The sequence below is a fragment of the Lampetra planeri genome, chromosome 33 (assembly GCF_965212315.1).
Source record: "Lampetra planeri chromosome 33, kcLamPlan1.2.h2, whole genome shotgun sequence".
NCBI lineage: Eukaryota > Metazoa > Chordata > Hyperoartia > Petromyzontiformes > Petromyzontidae > Lampetra > Lampetra planeri.
In genome coordinates this window covers 8,550,486-8,567,380 of record NC_136139.1, presented here as the reverse complement: position 1 = coordinate 8,567,380, position 16,895 = coordinate 8,550,486, and the positions used below count along the sequence as shown (strand labels likewise).

Here is a 16,895-nt window from a genome sequence, read left to right as displayed (position 1 = left end):
TCATCAGTAAAAAACCTCAAGCAAGTGTCAGCAATAATAGTGGAAGCATTGGTAAGCAATAGGGACACCGTAACCTACATTGGCCGAGCAACCCAACGTTCCTACCAGCTCCCTCCGCAGGAATGTGTTTCTGGTCCCATACATCACCAGCTGCAGTGGAATCATCGCAATTAACCGTGATCAATCAACTGCTGGATGAAAGCGTCCCCCAAGCTGATCCCCCATATCTCGTGGTCCTATGATAAAACAACGAATCTTGTACTTGAGTGAAAGCGGATTTCATTGCAAGCTTGCTCCCTCCTTTGGCTGGCACTCCATCATTAATCTCCACCATCGGCCATCGTCCTCGCAAGCGACGTATCCTGATCAAGCTCCACAGTGACGATATCACGTTTACCCCCGCTGTTTAAGACCGAAACAGGAGGAGGATTTCTCCACAATTCTGGCTGTCGCCTGATGTGGCTGGTTGTGATTCCCGGCGAAACGTCGTACTCGAATTGTAAATGTTTTGGGTTTAATCCCCAGCACCGGTGTGCTGAGCCAGTGACTAATTGGCATGTTTTGTTTACATGACATAGCTTACTAATTGATTGTCGGGTGACTGTGGGTTTAACGACACATTTACGTGATCTTGCCCAAAAAACCTCTATTAAGGAAGCTCATTTTGTTCAGCAGCCCCTGCGTTATCTATAACTTGCATATGTTCTCTCATCCACGTGTTCCTCTTTTTTTTTTTTGTCATCACAATGTGTATACCTGGTAAAGTTACCGGAGGCCGGACCGGGATTCAAACGATTAAATAAAAATAAAAGAGGTGGACAAGAGCAGGTCGTGGAGCAGCGGTCGCAAACGGGTTTTGATTCCTTACCCGTACCCGGCCGGGTACGGGTACCCGTTCCCTACCCGTACCCGTACCCTACCCGAAATGAGTGACAAACAGTTACTCACCAGTGACTCACGGCCTACCCGTACCCGGCCGCACCAGGGTCACAAATGGCTACCCGTACCCGGGTATCGGGTAGGGTATGGGTATCGGGTACCCGGTTGCGACCTCTGTCGTGGAGTGCTTTTTGGAAAATGAGCTTAGAAAAGCAATGTGCCAAATCGCCAACGGAATAACGTGTGTCACCTGCCATGACATCGATCAGAAACAAGGCAGTGGTATATTTCGTTAGTCCTCTGCCCATTCACAGGTCTTTGACCCCCAAAACTCCTTCCACCTTAAATCTTGATTTAAAGCTTTCGTGACTGCAGGGATTCATATTCTTGGTTCTTTCGGTAAAGTCACGTAGAAGGGAAATAAGAAAATAATATAAAAATTATTTTATTATTTATAATTTCCCTTCTACGTGACTTTACCGAAAGAACCAAGAATATCCTTCCACCTTGTCCGATCTTGAGCTTTCTTCATCATTTCACTGTACAGCTGCCATTCTGCTTCTAGGCCTCTTTCCCAACATCCTTCCACAACTTCCTCCGTTGAACCCACATCTCTGAGAATGTTGCCCGATCCACATATTTTAGTTTTTTTCTGGATTGTTCTGATTATATTGAGCTCATTCCTGAACCCGCGCTAGAACATTTTACAGTCACTCTTTCTCGCCATCTGACTAATTTCGTCCAGCTGACACGACAACCCCACATCTCAAGACTTTGCGGTCTTCGGTCGAATAGAAATGGCAAAATAATTCACCTACATGGGTCTATGGGTCCGGTGTTTCCTTCCAAATTTAGAAACATGCATTTAGATTATTCAGGGCTACAAAGTTCCACATGATAATCGACTTTTGTTGAGCTATCATTTGTGGCCAGGCCGCTTCTGAAATATAAGATAATATCTCAGTGGGCTTCACCTGGTAAGGTAAAAAATAGTTGAGTTGTATTTGTATATTTTTAAGTGATTTATTTACCTTTCATATACTTTGCACTCCTATCATGATTTTGTATTGTTTGTTGTTGTAAGGTTTTGACCCGTGCTTACTGCACAAAAAAACAGAGCTTCATAGCTCATCGGATTTCTCTAGGATGAATACATATTCTGATTCTGAAAATCTGCTCTGTGCGAGGTCGCTTCTTCTCCACTGCTGCCTCTCCGCTCTGGATCATTCCCATTTGCCAAGTCCATCGCTCTCTTCATCCAGTGGCATAAGCCTTCAGTCTTATCCCGTTGCCGACGATGGCATTCCTCTGTTCTAGCGTTCTAGTATCTTTATTCGTGCCTTCGTAGTTCTGATGCCTTGTTAGCCCCGTGTTTCCCTCTCCCTAACCTCCCAACATGCCTTCAAAGGAAAAAAAACAAATCTTGACCTTTCCCGTGATGTATTTACAATGCACATGTCTTCCCGTACGAAGGTGCGGTCCCATTTTACTTGGCTTTTTCAATTCCAGTTGCCACTGTGGTTGTTGGCGCGTCTACTCTGGCTCCAGTCCGGTGTCTTCCCTACGGAGTGTGTTGCATGTGTGTGTGCTTGTGCCGGCCTTTGTTTTTCCTTCCCAGATCCGGCTTCTCCAGTAACCACTTGCTGACTGCTTACTCTTTTTCCCTTAAACATCAGCACTGAAAGGACAAAGGCGGCGGCCGGGCCGTGGTTCAGGCAACACCCCCTCCCCTTCTCCCCTGCCCCCATACCCCCTTGTACACATCATGCAAGTCTCAATAGGTGCTCGCTTACAGAACTTGCCTCGACAGTCGGTTCAGAGGCAAATTTGAAGAACCCATGTTATGTATAAAATAAGTCTTGTGTATCTTTTGTTTGTGTTCGTGCGTCTGCAAGTCGTTGTGTGGGTGTGTATTTATGTTTGTGTGGGGAGCAGTAGTGCAATGGTTAGCTCGATGCACTACGAACACACCGACCCAACACCAGTGACGATTATCTGAACCGGTCCTGGGCCTTCCCTAGGTCGACTCGGCCTCAAGCGAGTACCTGGTGCGGCGTGTAAACATCGCCACTAGGGAGACAAAGGCGGCCGGGCGTGGTGCTGGCCACCCACCCCCTTGTGTGCTGTTCCAGCCTTCATCGGTGCTCACTAACTGCACTTCCCCCAGCAGTCTATGAAGGCCATATGGGGTGTCTTTGTGTGCGTGCGTGTGTGTGTGAGCAGCGCATCTACTACCTGTCTCTGGAGTTCTACATGGGGCGCACTCTGCAGAACACCATGGTGAACCTGGGTCTTCAGAGCTCCTGCGATGAGGCCATGTACCAGGTAATGCCACCGCCGTCAACGCCGCCACTGCAGGTCCTCTCCGCTCTCCGGGGATGAGTGCTCATGCTGCTGGGGAGGAGGACAGTCCGTCCAGCCTGGAACGCATGTTGGAAGCCGCCCCTCTGTCTGTCTGGATTTCCCACCCCCCCACCCCCGTTTTATATTTAAATTCAAGCCTGTGACCAAATCGCTCGGAATGTGCCGATTTCGTCAGATCTCTGATAGTTGTATGCATGTGTATGCACGTACGTATGTTGAACTTCTTTAGCAGCGTACGTAGCCCAACTGTACTAATCGGATGTGCAGGGTAAGGGCAACAAACTAAACACAAAAAGTGGTTATGCAAAAATGCGTTTTCAATTTATGCAAGCAATGGTCACCACCATTGCATCCCAAATTGGCATAGGCAGCTGCAGGGCTGCACTACATTGCGGTTAACAGAGGTCAGTGCAGATACTTGTATTTCTTGTACGGAACTTCTGTGTTCCCACGCCTGTGTTGCCCACCCTTCGCAAACCCGCACTGACCTAGCGTAGTGAAGTATTGTCAAGAACCTCCGCTATCCACACGGTGTGGGGGTAGCCCTCATCCGGCAGTGGATTGCAGACTTCTGTTGAAAGTATTGGTACAGACATCTGGTCACAGCAAGGCTTGAACCAAATTAACAGTTTATTTTGGTCGCGGAGAGGGGGGGGGTTGTCGAGGGGTCAGGAGATTAACGAGAGATGAAAATTTGAAAATGGTATCGGCACTGCATCTCAGGTTTGAGTTAATGTTCTTTACAGTGCAATAAAGTTATTTGAATCACCCTGTTAATCTAATTGTTCGCTAATGGCACGGAACATGAATACTATACCATACATTAACCTCTTGCATTACAAAAATTCCTTTTGATAATGTGAATCTATTTTTAGATTTTTTTGTGTGTGTAATGGACAAAAGCCACTGTACCACTTGCAACCACCAGCAAATTCTAAACAGCTGCTGCGTTTCTCCATTCGCACTCTGTACAAATATATATATTTTAAAACAGAGCGTTGAGCAACACCACAATACCCCTTTGTTAACGCTTTCCAATTAAGATTTAAAGCATTTATGAATTATCTGCGTTCGTCCATCCATAACAACGGGAGCGTGTGGTGGGGGGCACAAGAAATCTCTTAAAGATTATCCAAACACGAAGGAAACTTCACTGTATAGTTGCGTAGCTATTGGGGACTTCTGCTATGAAAAACTTGGTTTAGTGATCAAATGGTTGCCCAACATTTTAAGACACCGTCCAGTGCTGAAAGGATTTTACGAATCACAACCACATTGTGGCCACACGGGCCACCGGTCGACTTCCGTACCGTCACATCAGAACGCATGCGTGCGCGTGGGTTTGTTCCTAACTTATATTTCCCGGACTTTTTTGCCAGTGTCAAAATGATAAAACAGCAAGAATAGGTATTATTATTATTCTTGGGTCTTTCGATAAAGTGACGTAGATAGGGTCAAACAAATAAATAAATAAATTTCCTTTTCTTTGAACCTATCTACGTGACATTACCGAAAAACCCAAGAATATGAATTCCTGCAGTCACGAAAGCTTTAAGTCAAGCAAGAATATGTTTTTTTCTTTCTGGCAATAAAGCAGGTGTTAAGATATTCAAACAACAAATGAATACCCTTTTCAAGGCATCGAGTCTGCATCAACCACACACAGTACTTGTGACAAAACATGCAAACAAACATGCTCTGATAATAGACGCATTGTCTTTGAAACTGATTGCCCTACACCAGAGACAGTCTTCATTCTAGATTTGAAGTTTTCGTGACTGCAAGGATCCACATACTCTTTGGTTCATTCGGTAAAGTCACGGAGGTGAAAAAATAAATTAAATCAATTAAATCACTGTTTCGATTGCTGTGGTTGTCACACCTGATGATGATTGCTTGTGTTGCAATCGAAACGTCGCGATTTAATTATTTTCTCACCTATGTGACTTTACCGAAAGAACCAAAGAGTAGAGACGGCCTTCTTCATGGCCTAGTCTCAGGAGTGTTCGACCCAGAGAAGGCCAAAAAGGTGAACATGTGTCGTTTTCTAACGTGTTCGTTTTAACGATGGACCCCGTTCTGCTCTCTCCGTCACAGCTGGGCCTCGACATCGAGGAACTGGAGGAGATCGAGGAGGATGCGGGCCTCGGGAACGGCGGGCTCGGGCGCCTGGCAGGCCAGTCACAGCTCCCCGCTTCGCGCGTGCGCTGCCGCGTTTGTCTCCTCCGTGGCTTCCTCCTTCGCGACTGCGCCACGACCACAGCACCACAACTAACCCTGTAGCAATTGGCCCTCGTTGTGTGTCTGTATGTTGAACTTCTTTCGCACTGTACGTAGCCATCCGAGCTCATCTGAGGTGCTGGGGGAAGGAAAACAGACTAAACACAAAAAGCAGTTTTAAAGAAACGAGTTTTCAATCTAGGTTTAACTACCTCGCCTGGTGTGCAGGAGGTTGTGGGTTAAATTCCGACTCTCAAGCCTGTACATTTGGAGTTTGCCTGTCTCTCTCTCCGTGGTCATGTGGATTTTTCTCCAGGTCCTGCGGTTTTTCCCTCGACATTTAGAAACATGTGTTTAGAGTATTTGTCTGTGATTAATTTCCACATGATGACAAGCCACTTCGTTGAGCTATCATTTGTGGCCAGGTCGCTTCTCAAAAAGAGCTGTATAGCTCAGTGGGCCTTACCTGGTAAAATAAAAATGGCTTCGTTTAACTTCGCACTCCTGTGCAAAGGCCTCCCACATATTTTTTTCCATTCCTATCCTGAGTTGCTTCCATACAGCGTTGGCGTCCGAACACTGTGATCTTTATCTCACTGCTGCCCTATTTTCTGCTGTCTTTCCTCTGCTTATTTATTGCCGTGCATCTCAAAGTTGTTCATTTCTCGTCAATCGTTCTCACTTCATGTCCTGCCCATTACCGCTTGATTTCATGAACTCTAAGAGCAGCAGCATCATTGATGATGCCCTGTTGTGTTCCTTATATTGTAAGTCCTCATTTTAACGCGGTAGATGCATTCCTGATAATTGGCGCGTTAAGTGAAAAACGTGTGAAGCGGAAATCATATCCCCATAAATAATGTAACGATACTGTAACGATTCAAAGATGTCGGGACAAATAACTGAGGGTATGCTGCCGTGTTACTGTATCATTGCACGCACTGTATCGTACCGCTCGGCCAAACGGCTCAAGAAAGTAGTTTATCGTCAACCATTGAGAAACTGCGTTATAGTTCCCTGTTATATAATGGTGCGAAGTCTGCATTGTGCGAAAAGTGTTCCCTCACGGAAGAACTGTGTTATTAGCGAAAATGCGTTGTGTGAACACCAACGTGTTAAGTTAGGACTTGCCGTCATTTCGATTATTTGATCCTTATGGCGGTACCCCGGGGTTCCAAATAATACCAAATGGCGGAGGGAAATAAATATTTTATTTCTGGGAAACAATTTTTTTCCAGGAGTGTACTTAATTCTGCGACTGGGGTACCAATCGATCCGAAATCAGTGCTACTCCACGATGACGAAACGCCAAACATCAGCATAATAAAATCCGTTATCGAAATATTCAACTTTTAATAGTGCATCGTGTACAGCTCGTCGAGATGAGTCGATTGCCGCATCGCCGACCATCAGCAGACTGCATCACGGACATTATGTGAGAACCGGGGTACGATGGTACCCCGGGGTACCGCCATAAGGATCAATTGCTCGACCCTCACCTCATTTTTACTGGAAGTCTTTTTGTCTGTCTGTGCGGTTTCTCCCTCCGTGCTGCAGCCTGCTTCCTGGACTCGATGGCCACGCTGGGATTGGCGGCGTACGGTTACGGCATCCGCTACGAGTTTGGCATCTTCAACCAGAAGATTACCAACGGCTGGCAGGTGACCTCTCTTGCCTGAAGACGGACGTCGAAACATAATAGAAATGCAGTACAGTAATGGATGTTTCCGCATTGGCCTTTGCTGGCCATGATGTAGCCCTAGCTGTCTCTGATGCCTGCGTGGTGGTCACCCATTCAAGCGCTTTTCAGGCCAACACCTGCTTGGCTTTCTCCGATCTGACAATATCTTTTATAATTTAACATAAATGAGTTTATATCGTAATACTTTGATCATTAAAGGGTTTGTCTGTTTCCCAATAGCTCCAAAAAGGTGTTAGTATTCACATGCCAATTTTTAAAACTGGTCATCAAAATATTTTTCAAATGTTAATTCTCATCAGACCCCACGATGTGAAGTGCAATCTCTGACTGATTCATTATCCACTCTGTACCTCTGGACTCTCTGTTTGTACTCTGAAGAAGGGCAATTGTCCAGATCGTCGCCTATTATATATTTTTCCATTTGTAAACTATTACTAAAACTATTTTTATTTTACCAGGTAAGGGCCCACTGAGCTATATAGCTCGTTTTCAGAAGCGACCTGGCCACAAATGATAGCTCAACAAAGTGGTCTATCATGTATACATTGATAATCAACGCATATTGATTATAAATGTGGAGGGAAAAAACCGGAGGGCCTGGAGAAAAATCCACTCGACCATGGGGAGAACATCCAAGCTCCAAATATGCAGGCGTCAGGGTTGGGATCGAACCTACAACATCCTGCATACCAGGCGAGGTGGTTAACATTTCTCCACCACGGCATCATTGCCGAACTCGTTGATAGGTCATACTGATGACAACACTATATTCTATCGTAAAAAAATATATATTTTTTTAAACAATCTTTTTTATCTGTTTTGTTTCGGCTTGGGTCTAATCGTCCACGCTCAACTGACGTTGGCTGCAATTGGCCACGGTCCCTTACATTATGGCAAGCTTCGGGGCCACTTCCTGGAGTCGTGGAGTTTTGCCATTACTAGTACATTTAATAAAAGCGTGTTTAAAAAAAAGTAAAAAAAAAATATTACTTATTAAATGGAGGCCACAGACTGCGCCACGGAGCTTTTAGCGGTAAACAAGGTACCGTATTTACCGGGTAATACTTCACGCTACCTTTACCCTACCGGGTAATTCTTCCGAGCTACCTTTACCCTACCCTTTACCTTACCCCTTGGCATGTCGACACCTTTACCCTTTTACCCGGTAAAAAGGGTAATTTACATTACCTTGCCGAGGCCTACTCGTTGAGTTGCGAGCTCTTGACGGGGGTGGGGGCGGCGCCCTCTCGTTCGTCCCTACGTAGATGGAGGAAGCGGACGACTGGCTACGCTACGGGAACCCGTGGGAGAAGGCGCGCCCCGAGTACATGATCCCCATCCACTTCCACGGCCGCGTGGAGCACGGCGAGCACGGGGCCCAGTGGGTCGACACGCAGGTGGGGGGGCCGCGTCGGAGCTCGAGACAATCCACGCTACCCCCCCGCCACCCTGCCCCCTGCACTGCCCCCACCCTCCACTCTGCTCCCCCCACCCCCCCTCGCTAGTTTGCTTCAATACTGTGCATTATTTTGGTTTTGCTGTTGTCATTTTGGTGGCCCCCAGGTCGCTCTCTTCCATGCAAGACTCTATCCTGCTCTCTTTTGTTCTCACCCTGGTTAAGCAGAATGAACTTGAAACGTAAAATTGGGTGGGTGGCGGGCGGTCCTGATGATTCCAGAAACTATTTTTTTAAAAACATTTGAGCGATCCGTCTATTTGTCGGTTATTCGATTAATTGGATTGTGAAATTTGCTTAAAACCTGCATCGAGCGTTGCACGTAAGAATGTGTTTTTTTTATTTAAGCTAATGAAACACTTCTCGTCTGGCATAGACAAGACGGCCGATACAAACGAGATCGTACAAACTAAAGAGAACTGACCTCCAAATTTGTACAGATGTTTGCATGTATGTTAAACTTCTTTCGCACCATACGTAACCAACCGTGCTAATTGGAAGTGGGGAACAGTTAATGGCATCACTGGTGGGGTAAATTGTATAACGTGCTGGCTTACTGCGGAAATTAACCAGCAGACTATTGTGCTTATTGGTCCGGCTTGCTGGAGAGTTTGTTGTGCTTATCGACTGACCAGCTTCACCGACAGAAAGCGGCTCGGTTGGCTGAATGGCGGTGTGGATGGCGGGTGGGCGGGCTGGCAGGCAGAGTGGCTTAAATCACTGTGTCTGGCTGTAAGACTGTGGCTGGCGGGCGATGTGGCTGGAGGGCAGTGTGTCTGACTGCCGGGCAGAGCGGATTATAGCACGGCGGCTGTAAGACAGTGGCTTGCTAGCGATGTGGCTGAAGAGACAGTCTGGCTGACTGCCGGGCAGAGCGGCTTAAAGCACGGTGTGGCTGTAAGACAGTGACTGGCTGGCGATATGGTTGAAAGGGGCAGTGTTGCTGGCTGACACAGCCGGCTTGCTTGCCACTTGAATGTGACTGACGTGTGAGGCCTGTTGCATGCAGGTGGTGCTTGCGATGCCGTACGACACGCCGATACCCGGCTACGGCAATAACACCGTGAACACAATGCGGTTATGGTCAGCCAAGGCTCCCAGAGACTTTAACCTCAAGGACTGTAAGTTGATTAATCGGTCTCTGTAGGCCATCGTTGTTTCTTACTGCATTGGCCATGGCTTTCTCTCCGTGCTGTGTTGTTTGCTGTTTTTGGCCCCCCCCCCCACCGTTCTATTTTAATTGCTTTCTCGGTCTTAGTCAAACAAGGGCTACTGCACTTTCCCACAATCCCTGGCTGTCGAGATGTGTATCGCGTGTCGGGCAAAGCCAAGTTTAAGTTGTTTCATTCCCATAGCTTGTTTCTTTTTTGCTCCAATTCAAGTCGGAAAAAACAAAAACTACTTAAATTTGTATTTTTGTGCAGTGATTGGGGGCTGGGCTAAGATCCCCGTCAACTCGCTACACTCGAGAACCCAGTTTTAATCGCGGTTTGCCAGCTAAAACCCGGATTTGAACCCAAGCTCTTTTGGCGGTCTCCACTCAGTGTCTCTGGCCCTTGATTGACCTCGGCCACACGGTCTGTGCACAGTATTTTTATTTTGAACAAGAATCCCGGTACAGAGCCCGAGCGATAAGGGGGTGGGCGGCACAGATATTCCACGGAGGAAGGCCCGAGGCCAGGTGCTCACGGGGCAGGAGATTAGGAAGGAGGTTGGACTCTCTGCCCCACTAACGTCGGGATAACGATCAGGAGCATGGCATTTTTAAGGGAGGGAAAGGCGAGGGAAAGGGGCGAGGGTAGAGGAGAGAACGTACCCAAACAAAGAACATGTGCGCAGTAATTGAATAACGTGTGGGACAGAGAATGTGAAGAATTTGCGTTGACTTCCAGGTAACTTTACTGTAAACATTAGAAAATTGTGCGCCTCCGGCATGTCTTGATACGTTTCGTCCAGCCAGATATTTGATCGCTAGTCCTAGCTGCCGCGGTGGTGATGGATCTTCCCCATTGTGATCCTTACCGCGCGCAATTACAACGACCCGACAGAGCAAACTGGAAGCGGCGCAATATGTGGATTTTAAGAAGGAGGACGGATAGGATGTGTAATGTGAATGTGTTGCGGAAAGCAGCAGGGCACACGGTGAGTAGATTAATGAGAATCATTATAGAAGGGAAAGTTAGATGTCTTGGAGATGCAATGAGAAAACGAGAGACTGAATTAATATAATGTTTTGCCGGGGAAAATTATAGCAACAATTGAGTGCAACTAGGAGGAGTAAATCTCATGCAAAATTCTCGAGTAAATCTCATGGACAGAGCTCAGTGGAAGTAAGGCCATGACCGCCGACGTCTTTGAGAAAGGACACGGCACGTATGGAGAGGGAGAGAGGGCAACGCGGTAACCAAAGTCGCGTTCTGTAACGGTTCATCGTGCCGGCCACCACAACGTTGACGGTCCCCTCTTCGCTCTCGCCGTGCTCGACGACGGTGCAGTCAACGTCGGGGACTACATCGACGCGGTGCTGGACCGAAACCTGGCCGAGAACATCTCCCGCGTGCTCTACCCCAACGACAACGTGAGTGGCGACGCGCGTTAGGCTCGGGGCGCGGCTCTGTTGCCAGTCCTGCCCGATGAGTACTGTGCATCCGGTTCGAAGGTCAAAATATCCCGGCGCACACGAGAAAATGGGATATTCTGCTGTAAGAAAAATAGCCACGAGTGAGTGCATTAGCAAGTCAATGATTGAGTGAACGAGTAAGTGTATGGGCGAGTGTACTCGTGAAAGAATTTGGCTATGTAACGAGTGAGAGAATCGGTGCATGAGTGAGTGAAGTAGTGAAAGAGTTAGCTCGGGAATGAGTGAGTGAATGAGTAAAGGGATCAATAAACTGCTGAAAGCGTTGTACGAATGAGTGAAAGGCAAATTGAATCTGTTAACAAATAAATTAACAAACGAGCAACAATAATTAATAGACGATTGAACGAGTGAGCGAACGGGCGAGTGTGTGCACGATCGAGGGGACGAGTGATGAAGCGGATCGACCCTTGAACCCTGCGCGCAGTTCTTCGAGGGCAAGGAGTTGCGGCTGAAGCAGGAGTACTTCGTGGTGGCGGCGACGCTGCAGGACATCGTGCGGCGCTTCAAGTCGTCCAAGTTCGGCTGCCGCGAGCCCGTGCGCACGTGCTTCAACTCGTTCCCCGAGAAGGTGGCCGCTCTCGTTGGCTCGCTCACCTGCTCGACCGCTCGCTCATTCACCCGCTCATTCACCCGCTCACCCACCCGCTCACCCACCCGCTCACCCACCCGCTCACCCACCCGCTCACCCACCCGCTCACCCGCTAACCCACCTACTCGCTAAGCCGCCCACCCGCTGACTCGCTCGCCCGCTCACCCACCTGCCATTCACTTGCTCTCTCACTCACCCACCTGCTTGCTCGCCCACTGGCTCGCTCGCTCACTCGCTCACCCACCCACTCGCCCGCTTGTTTCAACATTCCACCAAGTGTCTCTCTTCTTGGTAAACGACGTGTCGTGTGGTCGTCGCTCGCATCCTCAACCAGAGGTGTCGGTTTAAATGAGTTTAGTACCGGTCTCGGGCGTTGTGATTTCCAGTCGAGCAATCTGATCGGTGTTATGGTGTATTCGCTAATCGAGCACTTCCACAAATTACACAGTCTCAGAGTTTCAGAGGAGTCTTAATCGTACATGCGCTTGTCACGAGGGCCTCTCCCACGCCGTGCGGCCCATTGGGGTTAGTTGACCAAACTTAACGATGCTGGTCAGTGCAGGTTGGTGAAAGTGGGGCGCACAGACATCAGGGCACAGAAGTACTTCACTCTGCTTGTACAACATAGCCTCCCCCATTCTACTATGCCAAACTAAGATGGCACTTCATGATCGAACGCACGAGTTTCCACGTCTTCAAAGTGTCTTGAGGTGCGCTTCTGAAATCGAGTCGTGGAGCTGCCCCGCGTGCGATGACGGTGCAGGCTGCCCCGGGTCACCAGGCTTGACGGCACGCGTGTGTCCGCTGCTGCTGCTGCCGCTGCTGCTGCTGCTGCTATCACTGCCCCTGGCGAGCAGGTGGCGATCCAGCTGAACGACACTCACCCGGCGCTCGCCATCCCAGAGCTCATGAGGATCTTGGTGGATTTGGAGAAGCTGGAATGGGACCGGGTGAGAACATCTCTCCTTCCGTGCGTGATGGTGGACAACGAGTGAGCGGGGCCTGCCTTGTGGTGCGAGGCAGTGGACAACTGGGGGCATGGCCCGTCTCTTGGAGGTGTTGGTGGTGGCAGTGGCCGTGATGGAGGGAGGTGGTAGTTGTGGTGGTGTGCAAGCAGTTATGCTATTCTTGCCGTGCCGCTCATTTGTGTTGACGTGAAGGATGTATGGCTGCCACAAGCTAGACGAAGTTGGTGATCCCTTCATCGTGAATTCACTTGAATGTGATGACCAACACCTTGAATTGACAACAGCGGGTGACAGAAAACCCCGTGTACATCTCCGAGCAGAACTAGAGATGTTCCCAACGCTTACTTTACGAAAGTGTTGACACGGAGATTTTTTAATTCTCAAGGCATCTTGTAAAGCTGATTGGACAATATTTAAACGCAATCTCATGCTTGCTGCACCATTGCCTGGCACGCCTGGGCCACTGGTGCATGCATGTGAGCCCGCTGTTTATTGGAATCCCTAATTAGTTTCTTATGGGATAGATCGTCTAGATTAAATGCCAGTTTTTAATAACAAAAAACCCCACCATTTTTATTGCTTTTCAACAATCAATTGACATTTTTGCCAACGACATGACAACTTTATTGGATTGCCTCTTTTCGGGTGGTGGGGGTTATTGTAAAAAAAAATTATAGATAGAATTAATTAATTTCAGCAGGAATGGCACAGTAAGCTTTTTAGGCTCTACTATATTATACCTACACGATGTAACGCACAAGAAACCGGTTATGAATAATGACATCGCGTTAAACATAATCGTGCTTGTTTGGTAACCCCCCCCCATCCTCCCGCACCGCCCCCCCCCCGCCGACTCGCTCTCCGACCCCCTGCACCGGTGCGGCCCGGCAGGCGTGGGACATCGTGGTGCGCACGTGCGCCTACACGAACCACACGGTGCTGCCCGAGGCTCTGGAGCGCTGGCCCGTGCATCTGCTGGGCAATCTGCTGCCGCGCCACCTGGAGATCGTCTACGAGATCAACATGCGCCACCTCACCGTGAGTCGCGACCGGTCTGTTCGCTCTCTCCCTCACTCTCGTGCCCTCTCTTAACGTCACCGATGCGCGATGGCAGTTCGTGGGGGTGTGAGAGACACACCGGCCGTTGGTTTCGTTGGTTGGGGAGTTTTTCTACGCGCTATTTTGAGGGGTAGAGATACACATTTGAAAAACAAAAATAATCCCCATATTCCCGTTAGGCTGGCCAGGGTGGTGTTTGGCGGGGTGGGGGGGTTGCTGTGGTGGCGGAACCCGGCGACATGAGTTTGATTCCTGTTGACGGCCATCACCAGTGACGATTATATCTGAACCGGTCTGGGCCTCCCCTAGGTTGACTCAGCCTCAAATGAGTACCTGGTTTGTAAACATCATCACAAGGGAAACAAAGGCGGCCGGGCGTGGTGCTGGCCACCTCCCCCCTCGTGTGCCGTGCTGGCCTTCATAGGTTCTCTCTAACAGCACTTGACCCAACAGTCTGTTAAGGCTACGCGGGGGATCTTTGTCATTGGTGTCGGAATAGAAAATCGAGGCACTCTTTCCGGGGGACTTGGACCGCATGCGCCGCATGTCCCTGATCGAGGAAGAAGGCACCAAGCGCGTGAACATGGCGCACCTGTGCATCGTGGGCTCGCACGCCGTCAACGGCGTCGCGCGCATCCACTCCGACATCATCAAGGCTACTTGGTAACGATCGCCCCGGTAACCATGTTCGTTCTCGTGGCTGCAACCCCCTCATCTTCCCCCCCCCCGCCCCCAGACACAACCGAGTCTTCCTCTCTCACTCGCTCGCTCGCTTTCTCTCTGCTCCCCCCTGTCCCTCTCGCAGCTTTCGTGACTTCTGGGAGATTGATCCGAAGAAATTCCAAAACAAGACGAACGGCATCACCCCGCGCCGCTGGCTCCTGCTCTGCAACCCGGGGCTCGCCGACGTCATCGCCGAGGTGACGGGCACCACGGCAACGGGATGACGCACACCAGCAGCCAGAAGGGGTCCAGGCGGCATGCCTGGCATGGGGTCGGGGTAGGATTAGGGTTACGGGATATAAGGGTGGGGGGCTTGGGTTTTAAGGGATAGGGTTAAAGGAGGGTTTGGGGGTAGGGCAGCAACAGCTGTTGGTGCTGCTGCTTTGACTCCTGCTGCTACCGTTGCTACTACTGTTGCTGCAACTGCTTCTGTTGTCGTTGCTGTTGCAACTCTTGCTGCTGCCAATCATTCTGCTCTTGCTGTTACGGCTTTGTTGCTTTTGCTGCTGTGCCTACTGCTCTTGCTGCTGCTGATGCTAGGGCTACTGCTCCTGCTGCTGCTGCTGCTGGTCGTTTTGCTGCTGCTATGGCTACTGCTGTTACTATGTCTGCTGCTTGTGTTTTTTTATCTACTACAGCTACTACTCTTGCTGCTGCTGCTCGTGTTGCTGCTGCTGCTGCTCTGGCTACTGCTGCTACTATGGCTACTGCTTTTGCTATGCTATTGCTGCTACGGTGGCTGCTCTTCCCGCTGCTGCTGTCACCTACGGTAGCGTGAGCAGCAGCTCCGCGTGACCGTTGCGTGCGTGCCGGGTGAGGTGGGGGGAGGGTTGAGTTGACGCCCGGTGTCGCCCGCTGTTCCGCGCAGCGCATCGGAGACGAGTACGTCAACGAGCTGTCGCAGCTGGCGAAGCTCGGCGACCTGGTGGACGACGATGCCTTCATCCGGGACGTGGCCAAAGTGAAGCAGGTGCGGAGGCGGACGACGATAAATAACGAGGGCAGAGGCACAGGTGCAGCCTTGCGAATTGCGAACGTTAAATCCCTAACTCCCGGCATCTCCGATTAGCACGGTTGGCTACGTACGGTTGTGAAAGAAGTTCAACGTACATGCTTACGTCGGAAGAAATGCTCCTGGAATACATTGGTCTACGAGCCCCCATTGGCTGATGGACGTACGGTATATATAGAAAGATGCAGGTGCATCCCTGCAATTGCTTGCTCTTGCCACCTGCTGGTGGAAGGGAAGCCACAAGCCAGCTGGAGGTCTTGGAATACACGTAGCAGTACCCACACTTTACCCCACCACACAAGAAATTCCGTTGGTTTATTTTTTACTTCTGGGGGTAGGGGGGGGGATAAAACAAAATAAATTGTTATTTACAGCATTGTTTGCAATTGTGACTTGCACCTTGATTTGACAACTGCGAATTCATCCTGATCATATATTTTTTGTAACAATTGCAACTTTTTATTTTTAACGACAATTTTGTTCCATTGTTTTGTTCAAGATTACACGTGCTCGTCTCACGCGTCTACCCCACGGAACTTCCTCTGTAATTTTCCGCCGATGTCGACAACAGCGACAACATTGTGTAATTTAAAGAGCTTCACAGCAGCCTACCTGGTCCCCCCCCCCCCCCCGGGCTTCAATCGAATGTCTACAGTTCTCTTGCTCTTCGTGTCCGGATTGTTGCAAATCTTTGTCCCCGTGGTGGCGACGGCGCAGGAGAACAAGCTGAAGTTCTCCGCGTTGCTCGAGAAGCAGTACGGCGTGGCAGTGAACCCCGACTCGATGTTTGACGTCCACGTCAAGCGAATCCACGAGTACAAGCGCCAGCTGCTCAACTGCCTGCACATCATCACGCTCTACAACCGTGAGACACCGACGCCTCAACCGCACGCAACCCGCTCGTTCGCGCGTCGTCACGCTCTACGGCCATGAGACATCAACCAGCCTGCAAAGCCACCCGCACACCTGTCCACCTGCCCACCTACTCACCTGCCCACCTGCCCACCTACTCACATGCCCACCTGCTCACCTACCCACCTGCTCAACTACCCAACCATTGTTTTGAAATGTGTTTTTATCTTTTTTTTGGCTCCTCCCCTAACAGGCATCAAGAGAAACCCAACGAAGCGATTTGTGGCCCGCACCATCCTGATTGGGGGAAAGGTAACGGCTCAGGAGAAGAGTAGTTCATAACGATCGCAAGATGTCTCTCATTTGGAGTTTACTTTCCCAAATATGCAAACGCACTTTTTGCCCCGACAGCTATCCGTGCCACTAATAA

The 16,895-nt window shown here is 49.5% G+C and overlaps 2 protein-coding genes across 2 annotated transcripts in view; one reads left to right on the top strand and one right to left on the bottom strand.

Annotated features, from left to right (window-relative positions):
* GNPAT (glyceronephosphate O-acyltransferase) overlaps window positions 1-3,261 on the bottom strand; it is a 29,767-nt gene extending 26,506 nt beyond the window's left edge. The window contains exon 1 of the mRNA XM_078610214.1: window positions 3,115-3,261. The gene's annotated coding sequence lies outside the window, so the exon portion shown is untranslated. The remainder of the gene's footprint in view (window positions 1-3,114) is intronic.
* LOC144729743 (glycogen phosphorylase, brain form-like) overlaps window positions 1-16,895 on the top strand; it is a 29,214-nt gene that overhangs the window by 2,360 nt on the left and 9,959 nt on the right. The window contains exons 2-15 of the mRNA XM_078610209.1: window positions 3,103-3,204; window positions 5,341-5,419; window positions 7,021-7,124; window positions 8,431-8,562; window positions 9,631-9,742; window positions 11,117-11,199; window positions 11,687-11,830; window positions 12,709-12,801; window positions 13,711-13,857; window positions 14,378-14,541; window positions 14,684-14,798; window positions 15,470-15,571; window positions 16,331-16,478; window positions 16,719-16,777. Coding sequence (XP_078466335.1) covers window positions 3,103-3,204; window positions 5,341-5,419; window positions 7,021-7,124; window positions 8,431-8,562; window positions 9,631-9,742; window positions 11,117-11,199; window positions 11,687-11,830; window positions 12,709-12,801; window positions 13,711-13,857; window positions 14,378-14,541; window positions 14,684-14,798; window positions 15,470-15,571; window positions 16,331-16,478; window positions 16,719-16,777 — 1,584 coding nt within the window. The remainder of the gene's footprint in view (window positions 1-3,102; window positions 3,205-5,340; window positions 5,420-7,020; window positions 7,125-8,430; window positions 8,563-9,630; window positions 9,743-11,116; window positions 11,200-11,686; window positions 11,831-12,708; window positions 12,802-13,710; window positions 13,858-14,377; window positions 14,542-14,683; window positions 14,799-15,469; window positions 15,572-16,330; window positions 16,479-16,718; window positions 16,778-16,895) is intronic.